Source organism: Trichomycterus rosablanca, chromosome 19 (genome assembly GCF_030014385.1).
Source record: "Trichomycterus rosablanca isolate fTriRos1 chromosome 19, fTriRos1.hap1, whole genome shotgun sequence".
In the NCBI taxonomy this organism is placed as follows: domain Eukaryota; kingdom Metazoa; phylum Chordata; class Actinopteri; order Siluriformes; family Trichomycteridae; genus Trichomycterus; species Trichomycterus rosablanca.
In genome coordinates, this window is record NC_086006.1 from 19,321,170 (window position 1) to 19,340,101 (window position 18,932).

Sequence of the window (18,932 nt, forward strand, 5' to 3'; positions counted from 1 at the left end):
CACCCATTTTGCCATGTTATAAGTATGATTTAGGAAAGCTTTACTTTTATGGTAGTTATTGGGCTTTGTTTACATAGCAAACATTCTTAATATTGTAGTTGCACTAATACAGTATTTCTAAAATTTAGAATATGGCATTCTTGGGAATTTTGTAAGCTTTAATTTCTGTGCTTTGCACAAATCTTTGTATAAAAGACAGCAAAAGTTCTGTAAGGAGCTTTAATTCTGCTGCTTTGTTCTGCATTTAACTAAAGAGAAAGTTAATGAAACAGGCATGTTTGCCTGTAAAGTACAATTAGAAGGCTACCTATATGTGGTGACCTCTTCCGTACATTCATATAATATTATATTATAAAATTGCATGAACCATTAAACCTTTTGCTTTAATTGAGTGTATTTCTGCTGTTATCATAACAGTCCTACGTGCTTACCAGCAGCTTACCCATATTACACAATGTGCTCTGTTTGTTTACATTTTCAACTGGCTGATTTCTGTCAGACCTAGAAACTCTTCCACCCAGAGAAACACATACTAATACAGCAGTGGTTAAGGCACTAGACCAGGGGTCCTCAAACTTTTTAACTTAAGGGCCGGATTACTGTTCTTCAGTGTTTCGGGGGGCCGGACCGCAGATGAAACAGTAAACAGTATGTATACTGGATGTATTGTCTGCTGTGTATAACTGTAGTATAATTTTACTTCATAATGATAATGCAGACATTTTATTTATTTTAATCATTTCCATTATCCCAACTCATACAGTGTTTCCCCAAAAATCAGTGTGAACTGTGACTCTGCTGTTGCCTGACGAGACAGTAAGCATCAGGTTCCATATTTGTTACTGCCAGTCATAATAGGTAATAAGTGTTGATGAATGAGTCTGAATCTGGTTGGAGATTTAAGGTGTTTAAACTTCGATAAAGTCTGCTCACAGGTACAGTGGTACCTCGGTATACGTCCTTAATCCGTTCCAGATCCTTGGATTCATACTAAACAGGACGTATACCAAACGAATTCTTCCCATTAGAAATAAAGGGGAAATTATTAATCCGTTCCCATGAAAAAAATCCTATTGTTATTGGCATATTATACGTTGATGGGGTTGTATAAAATGATGTATAAAACTACGGTGGCCGAGAAGTGCAAAACAAATTTACATTTCAGAAAACAAAATTACAAAAAAACTAAAACAAATTTACAACAAAAGCAAAAACAAATTTACAAGTGCTCGGGTACCCAGTGTTTGTAAATTTGTTTTGGCATATGTAAAAGTGTTTCAGCACTTGTAAATTTATTTTCGGCATATGTAATTTTGTTTTCTAAAATGTATATTTGTTTTGCACTTCCCGGCCGCACATTTCTGACGGAAAAGGCAGGGACAATAAACCGGAAGTGCGTGTTGCTTACCTGCTGTCAATCAAACTGTTTCTCAGCGATAAAGTGAACGGAGTTTGTGATGGTGACGATAAACAAGGTTTTGTCTAGTTTGTGGAAATCATTTTATCCAGTTGACCCGCTATTGTTTTTCTTGTGGAAAGTTTTGTGCAGATGTTTAGACGTGGCGTGTGCATCTCTATTTACCGTCCGCTCTTCTAAACATCTAAGGAATTCCCACAAGAACAACAAAAGCGAAATAATGAAAATAATTAACACAAAATGGACAAAACATTGTTTATTAGGGACGGAACATCTGATACCGAGGCTTTAAAGCTTGTTTCACTTTTGTAACACTGGACTCAGTGTATCGGAGCTTATATTAAAGCAGCATGTGCGGGACTGATGAAGCTTTGTGCTGAGTTTTATCTCACTCACTATATAAGAGACAATCAAACCAGGGTTACCAACCATCCTGTAACATACAGAATCCTGCTTTATCTGGAGACTAAACGCCGCGTTCTGTATTGAACTGATACAGGACGCTTTGTTCCGTATTTTTATCAATGGGAGACAGTGTGATGTATAAAACAGAAGGAAACTGCTGCTTAATTCATTATATTAAGTAGTGTTCACTTTTATTCTTAGTAACGTGACATAACCTGTTTAATAAACCGCTGTATGTGTAGCACAGTGGGAGGAGTGCGTTGTTTTGCCTAAAATATGGTTCTGACTTATTATAAAGAATGAAAATAATAAATTTTAAACACCATAAATAAAACCTTCGTTCTCATGACTGTGTAAGGTCCCCCCTGCTGCTATAACCAGCGCACACACACCGTTACTAAGAATAAAAGTGAACACTACTTAATATAATTCCCTCAGTCTCCCACTGATAAAAATACGGAACAAAGCGTCCTGTATCAGTTCAATACTGAACGCGGCGTTTAGTCTCCAGATAAAGAAGGATTGTGTATTTTACAGGACGGTGGGTAACCCTGGTTTGATTGTCTCTTATATAGTGAGTGAGATAAAACTCAGCACAAAGCTTCATCAGTCCCGCACATGCTGAGTCCAGTGTTACAAAAGTGAAACAAGCTTCAACAAGCCTCGGTATCAAATGTTCCGTCCCTAATAAACAATGTTTTGTCCATTTTGTGTTAATTATTTTCATTATTTCGCTTTTGTTGTTCTTGTGGGAATTCCTTAGATGTTTAGAAGAGCGGACGGTAAATAGAGATGCACACGCCACGTCTAAACATCTGCACAAAACTTTCCACAAGAAAAACAATAGCGGGTCAACTGGATAAAATGATTTCCACAAACTAGACAAAACCTTGTTTATCGTCACCATCACAAACTCCGTTCACTTTATCGCTGAGAAACAGTTTGATTGACAGCAGGTAAGCAACACGCACTTCCGGTTTATTGTCCCTGCCTTTTCCGTCAGAAATGTGCGGCCGGGAAGTGCAAAACAAATATACATTTTAGAAAACAAAATTACATATGCCGAAAATAAATTTACAAGTGCTGAAACACTTTTACATATGCCAAAACAAATTTACAAACACTGGGTACCCGAGCACTTGTAAATTTGTTTTTGCTTTTGTTGTAAATTTGTTTTAGTTTTTTTGTAATTTTGTTTTCTGAAATGTAAATTTGTTTTGCACTTCTCGGCCACCGTATAAAACAGATAGTTCCAGTCCTAAAATCTGATTGGCTGAGCCGCGTTCGAAGCCGCTGTAAAATCACCGATATAAGCGCACCTGTCACCACCTCACATCATTCCATATTAATACGCCACTGAAAAGAACAAGTACAAACTTGGTTGAACACTATATTAAGTCTTGTACTATACATGGAAATGCTTGGAGCGCCACCCGTTGGATCGCTGCCGTATAATCTACGGAGGCTCCAGGTGGCCGATTTTTGTTTTTTTCTGTTATTTTTTCCCCGCTATAATACTGTGAGTTTAAAGATGAACAGTGGCCAGACAACATGTATTGCTACTGTGGTTAAAGGGGCCGGTCAAATGAAAGCATCGGGCCGTAGTTTGATGACCCCTGCACTAGACTAACCATCAAAAGGTTGCTGGTTCAAGCCCCACCACTGCCAGGTTGCGCTGGTTCTAATTGAGCAAGGCCCTTAACCCTCAATTGCTTACACAATATACTGTCACAAGTTGTCACAATATGTGTTGTGTGAGAAGAGTTTGGTGGTGCCACCATATTAATGATCATGGTTTTTAAATAGGATGTCCAACAGGCTCGTTGTAGGGTGTCTAGATACTTTTGGCCATATAGTGTATTTGAGCTGGTATTATGTTTGGTCTTTCAGGGAATTTTCACTGTAATACCAGTCAGCATTTGTTTACATAATAGAGCAAATCTTGTCATGGTTGTACCAACATTTTGACATTATTCCTGGAACTTTCTTAAAAGCAATGCTGTTTGTAATAACACAACATGACGCTACATGTACAGTCTACCTTTCTGGTTATCTAGCAATGTTGTTATTGCTGTGTGAACAAAACTAAAGCAGCCAGATGTTTTCTGTTATAGCATGTTACTCATCTGTTTAGTGCTGACCATTTAACTGGTCTAGTCTGGGTAGGTTGTGATGCAGTCTCAGAAAAAAAACAGTTAATAATTACACTAATGTTTTTTGGAAACTGCTGCATGATCTACCACTTTACCCTGACCAGGGTGACAGCAGGCCTGTTTACACCAGGGAACACTGAGCACAAGGCATGAATACCCAGGACAGTCTGCCTAATCACAGGGCTTCATCCACCCATACCCAGACAATCCAACCATGAGATAGCACAGCCAAGATTCGAACCGTAATAAACACTCTAGCCTAATGGACCACTTGTCACATAAACGCTATCTAAAATATATTTGATAAATTTGATAAGTTTTCTATTTAGTGTACTTAAAGTTAACCTGCTAGCAAATATTGAAACGGATGCAGTCAACATGTTTTGATCACCCTTTGACACACTTCTGATGAGAAAAGATACGTATATCTAGACCCACACTGTTTATTTTGTCAACAAAGTCTGGCTTTTTTTAGCATTCGTTGGGTCTGTGTTTCCACAAACTGGAACTTGTCCTGTGTACCTGGAATGTTCAGCAAATCGTATGTAAACACATCCTGTTTTTCTGCTAAGATAAGAATATTTGTACATGTCCTTAGTCTGAACTGGTTGTTAATTTTTTATGCAAGTAACTGCTGTAATTTTGGGTAGTTATGTCTTTTTACTTAAATAACCGTTGTTACATGAATTGTTGTAAATATTTTTTGTCTTAAACTCCACAAACTAAACCATCTAAAATGTGATTTTTTAAAGAAAAGCATATCTGCTGATTTATGGGTTGCATTTAGACACCAGAGGTGCTGCTTTACAGCATTAAATTAACTATGATTAAACCAAAAGCTGTTGAGGTAGCATTTTAAAGGCACCAAGACATGTTTAATGAGACATGTTTTCAATATCATTCAAGGTGCAATCAATTTATATACATCTATTTTGAAAAAGTTGGGACAGTAGGTAAAATGTAAGTAAAACAGACAGCAACGATTTTCCAATTGAAACGGTATAAAAACAAGACATTAACTGCTTTAACTAATTAACTTTATGTTTTTCCTTTGCATATTTTTGTAAATATATAACAAAATGATGGGACAGATGCATGTTTGCCACTGTGTTGCATCAGCTTTTCTTTTTAACAGTGTTAGGTAATTATTTGGAAACTGGGAACACCAACAGTTGTCATTTTTTACATTCTTACATAACACTTAAGCTGCTCAGCAAACCAGGGTCTTTGTTGTTGTATATTGCACCTTATAATGTGCCACTAGGAGACAGGTCTGGGCTGCAGCCAGGCCAGTCTAGCACCTGAAATCTTTTGTAAAATGTGCCTTGACAGTATTTTGCTGAAACAAGCAGAGATGTTTCTAAAAAAAACCTACTATGCCATGTATTATACTATACTAATACCATGATAAGCACTGGCAATGATATTTATGTTGGTCATAATCAGGAAGGTCTTTTTCCTCTTCAACAAACACAAGGTCTATTATTTCTAAAAACAATTTAAATGGTTGACTCATCAGCCCACAGCACACATTTCCACTTTGCGCCAGTCTATCTTGAGCCCGGAGCTTGAGCCCTGAGAAGTCAGTGGTGTAAACTGTGTTCACTGCCAAGGATTTTCCAAAGTATTCTCAGACGCATGTGATTGTATTCATTACACAAGCATGACAAGCACAAATGATGTAATTTCTGGGGTGACAAATGTAATTGGTATTCAACCATGGTTTTTACCAAAAGGATTTCTTATGTTATGGACTGCTGGCAAACTTTGACCCTCATTTGCTTGTCAACAACTGAGACTTGTTGTTTATGCGTTTTTTAATACCCAATTTTGATACCATTAGTTGTTATTTATTCAGCTATTTGCCTCTCTATAGATCCTCAACATATGTTTTGGATTATTTAACAGACTTGAGTGTGTTGCAAGCGTCAAATTAGGAATTCGTACATTTAAAACAAACATGAAGGTTTTAAGGTAGAACATTTGTAAAATTTTAAATCCAAAAATTCCACATAATTCTCTAATTTCCTATTTTTTCCTCTTGTTGATTTTCTTTCTTGATGTTTCTGGATGTTCTCTTAAACATAAACCTTACCGTTAAAACACTTGGAATTTTTAGCTAAGATGTTTAAAAATTGCATGCCAAGTTTGTGAGGGCCTGTTGAATTACTAGTGACTGAATTATCAGTTATGAAAACTTTTTAATGCATAAAGATCAAGAATTGTAAAGAACGTTTCTGGTTTTTCTTTTAACTGTCATGCAGCACAAAAATGACTTTTATTTTGTAATTTTTTAGGCTTTTAAATTAAGAGTGGACATGCTGTTGTACAGTAGAAAGCATGATCCCAGAACAACCTACTCACTTTAGATTAAGTTAAATGGATGTCCATATTATTTTGTAATAAAAGAAAATGCCACTTGGTTTGTGCCTGGTAAGATCTGTCTTCTGTAAATAAAACACTGGCAAACAATATAAAACCAACTCTACATTATTCACATATTTTAAAGCTATAATATCACTGCTGTAATACCACTGAACAGTCTGTAATTGTAAAGTATTTGACTGGACTTTAACATTTCTGTTTGTCTTATCAGGCTTTTGGCGTTTCCAAGCACCAGAGTAAGAGGTCATGAGCAGTGTAAACTCTGCTGCTTGTCTACTGGCAAGAAATCATTTCCACCAAAGTAAGTGCAGTGCTAATTTTAACAGTGTTTGGATTTGAAGCTTGGTTGCCAGAATGAAAAGTGTTTAAAACCCACCCACATTTTAGATAAACTTACAAAGCTGTTACACTGCATACAGTATTTACATAAAAGGATCTAGTGTAGAATTTTGCATACTGGCAACTCAGGATAACCAATGTTTTCCTAAAGCTGCACTTTTAAGTACCTGTGATTCAAAACAAACAGCATGTTATGTTCCTTTTGTACACTTCTGGCGTGGAAAATTTTAGCAGGAATACTCAGTTTGATTAAAATAAAGTTGAAACTTACAGAAGTATATTATATCAGTTATTCTTTTTTTCGTGTGTGTGTATATATATATATCAGTGGTGGCTGCTGGTCTTTCAAAGAGGGGAAGCTCATTGTCGGCTTACATCATAAAATTTGTCAATTTATTTATATATAAATGTATAAATTCTCTCCTTTGTTAGTTTTCAAGAAAATGGCATGAAATGGGTTGCAGTTTGTCTTCCGACTTCACTCGCAAAATCCGCGATGGTACTGAAGCTCCCAGCGACAGCTGTCAATCAAAACGGGATTCAGCCTTTCGACTGATCCTCCAATCATCTTGCAGAAGCTCAGCGTCCAGACCCGCCCACAGCCCCATTCACCCCCAGAGACGCTCAGCGTCCGCCCATGCAGCCCCATAGAAGCAAAGAGACGCTCAGCGTCTGCGGGTAAATGCATTGACGCTCCGGGAACGTATGAGTTAAGTTAACAAAATCGAGTCGATTTGTGATAAGTAGCTGATTCTGAACGAACTCGTCTTCAAGATGAACGTGTTCTAACGCATTTGTAGTCAATGAAATGTTAACACAACTGTACATATTTGACCATTTAATTTTTGACATTTTAGGGGAAGCTGAGCTTCCCTTGCAGTCTTAGAGAAATCGCCACTGATATATACTGTATATACACTATATTGCCAAAAGTATTCACTCGTCTGCCTTCACACGCATATGAACTTGAGTGATGTCCCATTCTTAGTCCATAGGGTTTAATATGATGTTGACCCACCCTTTGCAGCCATAACAGCTTCAACTCTTCTGGGAAGGCTTTCCACAAGGTTTAGGAGTGTGTTTATGGGAATTTTTGACCATTCTTTCAGAAGCGCATTTGTGAGGTCAGACACTGATGTTGGACGAGAAGGCCTGGCTCACAGTCTCTGCTCTAATTCATTCCAAAGGTGTTCTATCAGGTTGAGGTCAGGACTCTGTGCAGGCCAGTCAAGTTCTTCCACACCAAACTCGCTCTATATGTCTTTATGGACCTTGCTTTGTGCACTGGTGGCAGTCATGTTGGAACAGGAAGAGGCCATCCCCAAACTGTTCCCACAAAGTTGGGAGCATGAAATTGTCCAAAATGTCTTGGTATGCTGAAGCATTAAGAGTTCCTTTCACTATAATAAAAAAAACAACTTCAACTGTTTTCCTGGCAACCGCCAAACCCAGACTCGTCCATCGAATTGCCAGACGGAAAAGTGCGATTTGTCGCTGCTCTAGAGTCCAGTGTTTTTTTTCCATATTACTCCTCTAACCACAGTTATTTAAAACAATAATCTAACTGTATTTTTTTATATGTCCTTGTTCTTTTGCACAGACATCAGCCCAACCAGCAAAACAGAGCCTGTGTACCATTTATCTGGTGGTTTTGCACAACCTAAGCAAAGATGTGTGACTGTTTGTATAACCACTTTTTCACATCAAGGTACAGAACATACTTTACTTTGTTGGAGAGGGACTGTTTAGAGACAGGCAGTCAGTGAAATGTCTATTAATGCTATAAAAATAATTAGATTCTTTGTTGCTGGATGAGAAGACCTGGCTCAATGTTATAACCCATCCTTTAGGTGGTACACTGAACTGATGGTTAATCAATATCAAATAGCTATTAGAAAACAGCTAAATTGTGGCCATTAGGGGATACACATGATCAGCAACAGTATTCAGGTTCGGCATGTAAACACTGCCATCTAAACAACAAGTGATAGCTATTTTCAAAACACCCCCACACCTCCAGTCACAGCTGGGTCTATCACACAGCAGGGTGTTTCCACCAACAGAACTGTGTTTTTTACACTAATTTATGTATACTCAAGAGACTCGTATGTGTAAGAATTCCAAGACATTAGCAGTTACTGACATCATCAAATCAGCCTGCCAGGCGCCAACAACCATGCCATTGTCACAATCATGCAAATCACATTTTGTCTTATTCTAATATTTGATATGAATATTACTTGAGGCTGTACATGTATTTATGTATGACACTGTTGCCACATGATGTTCTTTATTACATAACAGAGCAGCGTTACAGGAGTTACAGGTGTTACTAATAATGTGGCCATAAGTACATAATTTTATATTAATTTATCAACCAAAAACATTTAAAAGACTGTATAAAAATGAGCAAAGATTAGGTTTTATTGAGTAGACGTACAGTATATGCATTCATCCAGCTATCCTATAACAGTAGTAGTCTAGTGGGTACAGCTGTGGGTAACCAACAGGAAAAGTGTAGGTTTGAATTCTGGTTCTGCCATTCAGCCACTGTTGGACCCTTGAGCAAGGCCCTCAAGCCTCTTGGGTTATAACCCCAGCTTCCAATGCTGGGATACACGTAAAAAAAAAAATTGAATTGTATTGTACATGTGTTTTTGTGTATATGATTAATAAAGGCATTCCATCTGCCCTAGACTATCTTTATCATCATGGATCTCTCTACTTCTTTTTGCAGGATGGCCAGAACCAATGCCCAGACAGTGGGTCCTAAGTTTGGTTTGGAAGAGTCCATTTTCCAGCTCATCCCATGGCAAACGATGAAGTCCTGCTGATGGGTTGATCAAGCAGACAACCCTCCTACATTTTGCCAAGGACTTTGACCCCATAGCCTTTTTTGAGAATGGGTGTAAAGAAGTAGTCCAGCTGATCTGTACTCTGCATACAGATAAGAATGATGTAGCACAAATATGAACTGCATGCATGCATACCTGACAAGACAAAGTCCATTCCTGTGATAGTTGTCCCTTGCATTTTCTGAAGAGAGAGCGATGTTGTGTTCTTAAGGTCCCGGGTTACTACAACACCCAATGAAAGCTTTACCTAGTCTCCCTAGCTGCTGGAGCTGTTGCCATGCACAGATGAAGAGCAATGAAATGAGTGTTACTGCACCACACTAAACCTTTCCCATCGATTCAGTTGTGTGTCATGAGCAGAGCAGGTAGTGTTTGGGCTGCCCAACTCTATAGCAAAGTTCTGTCAAATTTCGCATATTTACATATCTACAATCTAACTGGGTGTATGCACACCAAACATTTCTGTGGCTTTTCCTAAATTCACAGTGATGATTATATGGATCTGACTCATGGATAACTGCCTGATTCAGAAAATGGGTAACCCAGTTTTTTAATCATTCCAACTGCGGCTTGGGGCGGCACATAGCGCAATGGGTAGCGCTGTCGCCTCACAGCAAGAGGGGCTTGGGTTTGACTTCCCGAGACTGGGAAGCCAGAATATTTCTTTGTGGAGTTTGCATGTTCTTGATGTGTCCACATGGGTTTCCTCCCACAAGTCCAGTAAGGCCAATTAGTGCTACTAGAAATTGCCCTAAGTGTGAGTGTGTGTGTGTGTGTGTGTGTGTGTCTGCCCTGTGATGAACTGGTATATGTCCAGGGTGTTTCCTACCTTTTGCCCAGTAAATCGGACCCACCACAACCCTGACCAGAATGAAGACAGACAATGAATTAATAAGTAAATGAATGAATGAATGTATTGTGGCTTGGTATTAATAAACTCTGGTCAGATCTGATCTGACTGGTCCATTATTAATTAAATCATCTTCATCAACTAGATTTAGATCAGGGTCCTAACGTGTTCAGGGCCCTAAAGCTGTGCAGAATCCATACTATCTATCCTGGTCATTTTCTGCTTTGTTGAATCTTTTTTTTAACAATATTTATTAGCATTTTATTTTTGTGTAATAAGAGCTTGTGTGTGAAAACACTCATGCATAAGAAAGCTGGTTTAATTTGAGTAAACTAGTAAAGAATTTACTGTCCATGGATTGTGTTTCTAAGAGCCTTGTTATGATGTTTGTGTTCCTGTTATTTAAAATGCTTGTGAAATAAACTGTCCTTTCAGGCTTTTAACAACCTGCGCTTCACATTTTGTGCAGTACGTGCATTATTTTATCATTTCAGAGTCAAAACTGGCACACAGCTAGAGCCAGAAACAAGCACTGTGGACCTGTAGCCTCTAAATGTGTTCACCAGTGCAGAAACCACATTGGCATGCTAGTTATGTAACAGCTTTAGTTCAGCTCTGCAGGAAGAAGAAATGCCTGGGTGTCTTTCCGAGCAAGTGTATTTTACGTTCACAAACAAGCACAAAAATCAATTGATTGTGCAAAATGCATCATTTGGTCTGAAATGTTGGAGGAAGCCATGAACCCCAACAGAAAGTTTAATATAAATATTAAACTATAACTTCTGCATACCAGACATATTATTTAATGAATTTGACACTGAATATACATAAAGAATCAATCATTTGTATTTTGAATAAAGATACTTGAATAAACAATTAAGTATGTTTGCAAATACATAATCAACTATGAACAGTTAAAGGTTTAAATACATTTATAAGGATCATGTCATTTCAGTTCTAATATTCCTGGTGTCTGCAACTGTTCTGCTTAGTGACTGAACAACCCAGACGATTTTCAGAAACACAACAGATGTAAATTCATGTATTTATGGACTCACATGGTACAACCATTGCTTGGAAACTGGAATCATGTATAATGAATTTTATACCAGTGTTGGCAACAAGTGTGGCTGAAACAGCCAAACTCGATAATCACAAGTCGTATCCAAATACTTTGGCTATAAAGTGTATTTTTTTTAATGGGTGCCATCAATTTAGCCCTGTTTATATAGGCAAAGTCACCATCTTAATACCCACAATAAACCCTACCAGTACATGGTTTGCCTGCTCAGATGTCTCTGGGTGGGTGAGTAAATAAGTGACAATGATTTTTTTGTGCACCTTGTGAAGGTGAAATCCTGCCCTGTGTCCAGTTTACTGTCCAGACTATGGTCTAGGTCTGGCCAGAATGACCCAGGTACTAAGAATTAATGAATAATCTTGTGCCTAGTCAGGATTAACGATACTATATTCTCAATAATAAATGCCAAACATGGGTAGAGTTTTCCATACATTATAATTCTAACTTTAATTAAGCACAAAAAGTTACACATATACATATAACATTTTGGTTATTGAGTGGAATGTACACCAAAATCATTTTGCCACTAGTGGCCAGGTCATAGTCAAATCATCTGCTTTTGCCAGTTTTATTGTATGAATACAGGATGAAAATGGAATCAGATATTAAACAATAATAGGAAGGTGTTACAGATGTGTAAAAATGGTACAAAAACACTTCACTTTACCTTAATTCTAGTTGTGGTTACAATAATGGTTATAAAAACCAATACAAGCAAGCTATTCTACACATGACGAAAAAAAAAAAGAGGGGGGTGGGGGGCATTGCCCGTCCCCTAGCGTTGGTCCTCCGAGCTGGTCTTAGGAAGGAGAACTTCCCACCTCCATCTTCCCAGCATCACTACTCTCACTGGCCTGCATCTTCATCACCATATCCTGGGCAATGCACATCACCCGCCCATCAGTCACACTCACCCCTGATCTGCATAGAGCGTTTAAAAAAAAAAAAAAAATAAGATTACCTTTCATCATTAAGAAGAAGTGGCACAAAAAATAACAGAAGGAATGTCAAAGACTTTTCACTCACTTTTGTTGGGCCTCCTCAGCCAAAGAACCCATAACCAACTGGTGGTGCTTTCCAAAGAAGAAACTCGACCACCAGTGCCCAGAGTCCTGCTTGGGCAGGCCTTGAACACGTGCAACAAAAATAAACAGTTTCAACAACGTGACTTTTGTATAATCATAAACAGTAGAGATAAGGGAAAAAGTCATTCTGTGTAATCTGGGCAGCCTTCTATTAATGGTATGGACAAAACAGTTAAACCTGAAGGGCAACTTTCACCCAGCATTACAAGTCACCTTCACAACTAACTGAATATTACAAAACAGTATTGCTCAAAAGAGCTTTGATGTTGCGTTATTATTTAGGGTGATTCAGAAAGGGCATTGCAAAAGTTAAAACTCACCAGGATGGTGTGGAATAACCTCCCCAGTATACTCCGAACTGCCACATGAGCTGCTACTTGACGTGGAGCCCAAGCGCCCTAAGGATAGACGTGAATAACATGTACTTAATAACAATTACACTAAACTGCAAAGACTACAACGGTATTAATACTTTACATTGTTGTTACTAAAGTACACTTACTTCGGTAATAATCATGGGTGGCTACAAGGGACCCACTTGCTGGGATTGCTGCCATGCTTCAGACCTTTTAACTCTGTCTTGGATGGAAACCTAAAAAAAGGGGAAAAAAATGCTTAAAGGACTTTTTTTTTTTTAATCATTATTAACATATACACAGCTCACCAAACTCAAACAATTACTGGAGGGAAGGATAAAACCCAGGTCCTGTAGAGCTTCCTGCTGCACCTTAGTGACACACAAATATGATGCCTGTCAATTAGTGTAACAGTCTTGATGTCATGAAATAATTACCATAAGGCAAAGGTGAGTGCAATGAGATGTATTAGCAAATCAAATGGTTTATAATTTAGCTGGCTGGTATGACAGTATTTGCTTTCCGATTATAAAAATGAGTCGACTGGTATAGATTAAAATACATTAAAAGACTAGTTTTATACAGAGATACAGATGGCATGTTAAAATTCACATAGTTTGCTATTAAAGGTATACCAGATGTGTTTTTTTTTTTGTTTATTAATATTTTAAAATCATGTTTTACACTTTGGTTACAATCATGACAGGACAGGTAGCCAGGTTACAAGATTCATCAGTTCTAGTTCAATGCCAAACACAGATCAGATTAGATGTTTCTTGATTTATTCATGTCTCAGGTTTTTATTCATGACGACGGTTTTAAAGATGCAAATTTTGTGTTTTTTAGACACTTGATAAGTGTCTGCTTTGATTTGGTTGAATATTCCATCCATTGTGTGTGGTATTGTTAGTTTTATTTGCTCTCTGGTACTTTGGGGACTTTGTTAGTAAGTCTTCAATTGTTGTAGGTATTTTACAGTGATCACACCAGATGTGTCATAAAAAATATGGCTCAGATTTTCAAAATCTGACAGTACATTTGCATTTTCACCATTTAGCAGACGCTCCCCCCGAGAGCAACTTAGAGGTACCTCCTCATGGAAAAATTCCTTTCTCTAGGAACTCTAGTTTCAGTTTAACGGTTTAGGAATACAAAGCAGCTGAAATCCTGTTCTAATAGACAGTGTAGGAGATTAGTAAGTGCATATAGAAGAGCTTTGGGCTATCAAATGAAAGGTTGAGAGTTCGAATTCCAGCTCGGCCATGCCGTCACTGTTGGGCCATTGAGCAAGGCCCTTAACCCTCTCTGCTTCAGGGGCGCTGTATGATGGCCGACCCTGCGCTTCCAAACAAGCTGGGATATGCGAAGAGAGAATTTCATTGTACTGTACGTCTTTATGTGTATATATGACAATAAAGGCGTTCTATTCTAAGTGCTAAGTAAATAGGTGGGTCATAGGCAAACAAAAGCAACATTTTAAAAGATTTAGCTTTAAGTAGTACTGTATTACATGTGCCTATTCTTTTCAAATCTGTTGCCAATTTGAAACATGTATGAATGGCCCTTTTCCTTTGCTATGCATCAAAAAACAGTATAAAGAACAGTAAAAGCCATTGCTAGTTACTTAGATATTTCCAGCTGGTGTTTAGGTTTATTCTTACAAGTTTAAGTAGAAAACACCCCTCAATTTAATGTTGTAAACACTTCTAGACTAGCGTACTGTTTTTCTAAACATGTTATGTTGAAAACAAGGAGATCTTATAGACCTCTTTTAATGAGACAAATCAGTTTGCTCAGTTGGTCAATGGTAGTTTTTGCTTCAAGAAGTACTATATTACATGTGCCTATTCTTTTTGTTGCCAATTTGAGAGCTGTATAAATGGATTCCCCTTTTTACTTGACATGCATCATTTCTTTCTTATCACAGTATAAAGAACAGTAAAAGCCATTGCTAGTAACTAGATATTCCAGCTGGTGTTTAGGTTTATTCTTACAAGTTTACATAGGGAACACCCCTCAATTTAATGTTATAAACACTTATAGACTAGCTTACTGCTCTTCTAAACATGTTATGTTGAAAACAAGGAGATCTTATAGATCTCTTTCAATGAGACAAATCAGTTCGCTCAGTACCAGCATTTCACGATTGACAATTAAGTAAATCTTAATTTGTCTAGTCGGGTAATTTTCTGTTTAGATAAAATTGATTCGTGATCAGTGTGGCTATCAAGATTGGTAACATAACTGGCAACCCAAGCACCAGAGCCCACCAGGCTAGATCCGCAGAACAGCTGGACTGGACAGCGTTTGAGGACGTGTTTACATTTCGACTTGTATAACTATTCGTTATATTTTTTTTCATATAATAGCAACACATTGACTAAAATGATATTACTGTTCGGGAATATTCTTCGTACCGACTTCTGACGTCCTTCTTTTAAACATTATGAAAAATGAGCGAATAGGCTAGCCATTCAGAAACACGTTCTCTTCGCTTTAAAATGAAATTGTATAGAAATTCGACGTTAATGTTGTAAAGATACCACAAAGTGTAAGTCATTTTAAAACCATTAACGTCACAATTTTCCTGTTGAAAATGAGCCATGCAGGTTAGCCACCGAGAACAAAAACAACACAAGGCGCCTCGCGACCACCACCCGACCACTAACCACGAACATGTCGCCCAGATAAAAGAGTCCAGTGTGGAGTAAATTTACCTTCTTGTTCGTGCTGTTGTTCTTGTAGCACCCTGTGCAACTCAGTCTGAGACTTTCGGGGAGGTGACGCTAGGCGACGGGGCCCATTTGAAAAGAGTTGGGTGATTAAAACCCTCCACGACCAATTTTGATACCGCAATGCTGCTGTCTAACAACGACCAGTCGAGCACCGCTTTTATACAGTGCCGTGACGTCACCATAAGCTCCAGCGCATCGAAGTGATTTGCACGAGTCGCGAATCGTGACTCTTTCGGCTCTTAAACGACTCCCGTGTTTTCTGTAACGTTTTTCAGTCACTAACAATATATGATCTATGGTTTCAGGTTGTCTCCAATAATTTACCTAACATGGCAAACGTTATAAGTCCAAAGACATGCTGTCCGGTCAGCTGAAGCTATTAAAAAGTATGTGTGTGTGTGTGTCTTCCCTGTCCAAACTATGGTTTGTTTGTTTGTTATTTTATTTTGTGATCATTTTGTGAGACTGTAAATCTAAGCTATTGCTTGTTTTTTTCTTCCACGGGCAATAACAGAACTAAAAAACGTGAAATTGCTCATTCCCCCGTTTTTAATAATGTTTTTGAAATAAAAATCGAATAAACACACCATAAAACACCACCTATGAATAGTTTTTCTTTAAGGATTCAAATGTGTGCACTGTACTTGTGTTTGAAAATCGGCTCTTCAGTTAAAATCTAAAGAGCCGACTCAGGAGAGCCGACTCAGGAGCTGACTCATTTGCTGAAGACTCACGACTAGTTCTACAAACTAGCTTATACCAGATATTAAACCAGATAAACACTAGTACTATGAAACTGGATTAAACCACCAGCTCATACTGAGTAAGTCACACTCCACACCAAGCTTTGTGTCCTGATGAACTGATTTACACACTGATTTAGCTTGTGTGGCTAAAAACAGACAGCATTCATGTCTTCACTGTTATTTAAGTCAGAAGCCGGGTAACAATAAAAATAACATATATCAGTAATAAACTGATTTCTTTTATTGCAATTTAAGTTAGCCTTAAAACTAAATATATTACTATTTGTACAAATACAGTTAGGGTAGCTGTAAATAACATTGTCTTGTATGCTATCGCACAGCTCCCTGGTGGTCTAGTGGTTAGGATTCGGCGCTCTCACCGCCGCGGCCCGGGTTCGATTCCCGGTCAGGGAACGTAGCTTTTCTATTTATTCTTTTCAGTCAGTTCACTATTTGGTAGCACAAGGGTGGATAAAATAATTAAAGAGTAGGTCCTCTTTTGCTTACTGAAAATCTTTTATTTTTTAAGGAATCCTGGCACACAAGTTTGTGGAGGGATGCTATACCATTAAAACAGTTCTTTGAGGCATGAATATTTAAGATTTCGTTTACAGTAAGAGCTCAGAGAACTTTCCAAAAAGGTTTATTGATGCTAAAATCTGATGAATGTGAAGTCTGCAAAAATATATACACTGATCAGCCATAACATTAAAACCACCTCCTTGTTTCTACACTCACTGTCTATTTTATCAGCTCCACTTACCATATAGGAGCACTTTGTAGTTCTACAATTACTGACTGTAGTCTATCTGTTTCTCTGCATGCTTTGTTAGCCCCCTTTCATGCTGTTCTTCAATGGTCAGGACCCCCACAGGACCACCACAGAGCAGGTATTATTTGGGTGGCGGATCATTCTCAGCACTGCAGTGACACTGACATGGTGGTGGTGTGTTAGTGTGTGTTGTGCTGGTATGAGTGGATAAGACACAGCAGCGCTGATGGAGTTTTTAAACACCTCACTGTCGCTGCTGAACTGAGAATAGTCCTCCAACCAAAAACATCCAGCCAACAGCACCCCGTGGGCAGCATCCTCTGATTACTGATGAAGGTCTAGAAAATGACCAACTCAAACAGCAGCAATAGATGAGAGATTGTCTCTGACTTTACATCTACAAGGTGGACCAACTAGGTAGGAGTGTCTAATAGAGTGGACAGTGAGTGGACATGGTATGTAAAAACTCCAGCAGCACTTCTGTGTCTGATCCACTCATACCAGCACAACACACACTAACACACCACCACCATGTCATTGTCACTGCAGTGCTGAGAATGATCCACCACCTAAATAATACCTGCTCTGTGGTGGTAGCTTAGCAATTGTACTTAATGACTTAGGCTTCATGTATAGAGTCAAGTTGCTACTGTTGGGCTCTTGAGCAAGGCCCTTAATTATCGACTTCAATTACTTTAATTATATTCAGTCACAAACATAAGTTGCTCTGGATGAAACGTCTGCTAAATTTCATAAATGTAAATCTACACACATCAAAGTGTTAATTTTTTTTATTATTTTATTGCGAATTAAAAAGTTCACTTTCAGAATGTAACTTCAATTTTTCAGCTACTTAAGTATTTGTTATAATAAAATAAAAAATCTGCAAATCCAACGAATTAGGTATTTCACAAAAACAGCATTATGAACCAGTCTGTAGGTAATTTATTAACTTACCCCCTCTTTAAATCAGGGTTATTTTTGTACTTGGGCACTAGCCAAATAAAGTACATTGATAAGGGATGTTCCTAGAAACCAGATCCAATCAGATCACCTAATGCTCAAGGTTTACCAGGATATTTAGGGCTATACTACACATACATCACAAATCACACTGAAGAATACAGACTACATTTATCTTATCATTTAGGATGTTATTTTTTCTAGACGGTTAATTGAGGCCGCTGGCTGCTCTGGAGCTTTTGAAATTTACAGCACTGTAATCTGTAATAAAACACTAAAAAGAAGAATGATAGGGGAAAGGCCCTTTATTGATGCAGAAGGACAATTGCACAGTTGGTGCAGCATGGGTCCTGGAAACCTATGTTCACTCCCCACCAAGTTTTACGTGTTCCTCCAATTGTAGTGTGTTTGTGAGGGTTTCCTACTATATTGCTATATTGGATCTATACTGCTTTTTACTGTGAATGGGACTGTATATGTGTTATGATTGGCTCTGTATGTGGCCAAACAGCCTAGAAATTGGAAGGTGCACTTGTCAGTGCTGGTTAGGGAGTAAAAACTGTGCAGGTATGCAGATCATAATGATCCACTGTGGTTAAACACTAAATACAGAAGCAGCACAAAGAAAAAAGAAAGGAAAAGAAAGTGTGTTTTCCTGCCTTGCACCCATTATGTCTGGGTGTTGTCAGCAGGGGCCCTGCCGGGGATTTTGGGCCCCATGAAGGGATATCACATTTACCACCACAGGACGCACCAACTTGGAAAATATAAGTGTGCAAACATGCATGTA

At 38.2% G+C, this 18,932-nt stretch overlaps 1 protein-coding gene, 1 long non-coding RNA gene and 1 other non-coding gene across 4 annotated transcripts; 2 read left to right on the plus strand and 1 right to left on the minus strand.

The window, feature by feature from the left end:
- The first annotated feature begins 565 nt into the window (after nt 1-565).
- On the plus strand, nt 566-10,861 carry LOC134333135 (uncharacterized). Its single transcript, XR_010015343.1, has 4 exons — nt 566-648; nt 6,572-6,661; nt 8,300-8,407; nt 9,437-10,861. It is a non-coding gene; the product is annotated as an uncharacterized LOC134333135 (long non-coding RNA).
- Nucleotides 10,862-11,901: 1,040 nt separating this feature from the next.
- Nucleotides 11,902-15,804, minus strand: ppdpfb (pancreatic progenitor cell differentiation and proliferation factor b). 2 transcript variants are annotated; one of them, XM_063014983.1, is made up of 6 exons: nt 15,644-15,804; nt 13,252-13,297; nt 13,073-13,162; nt 12,891-12,968; nt 12,512-12,611; nt 11,902-12,406 (listed from the first exon to the last, which is right to left on the minus strand). In XM_063014983.1, the coding sequence occupies exons 3-6, from the start codon at nt 13,125-13,127 to the stop codon at nt 12,286-12,288; spliced, it is 354 nt and encodes a 117-aa protein (XP_062871053.1). In that variant the 5' UTR covers nt 13,128-13,162; nt 13,252-13,297; nt 15,644-15,804; the 3' UTR covers nt 11,902-12,285. The 2 variants fall into 2 exon arrangements, with proteins under 2 accessions (XP_062871053.1, XP_062871052.1); XM_063014982.1 differs by lacking the exon at nt 13,252-13,297.
- A 945-nt stretch (nt 15,805-16,749) lies between these two features.
- trnae-cuc (transfer RNA glutamic acid (anticodon CUC)) lies at nt 16,750-16,821 on the plus strand. Its single transcript has one exon. It is a non-coding gene; the product is annotated as a tRNA-Glu (tRNA).
- The last annotated feature ends 2,111 nt before the right edge of the window (nt 16,822-18,932 follow it).

Excerpts from the sequence above, each read along its gene's own strand:
- ppdpfb (XM_063014982.1), bottom strand. The coding sequence starts at position 13,127 with ATGGCAGCAATCCCAGCAAGTGGGTCCCTTGTAGCCACCCATGATTAT. Across the intron at positions 12,612-12,890 it reads GGTTATTCCACACCATCCTG|GCCTGCCCAAGCAGGACTCT; the intron begins GTGAGTTTTAAC and ends CACGTGTTCAAG. Across the intron at positions 12,407-12,511 it reads GCTGAGGAGGCCCAACAAAA|ATCAGGGGTGAGTGTGACTG; the intron begins GTGAGTGAAAAG and ends CGCTCTATGCAG.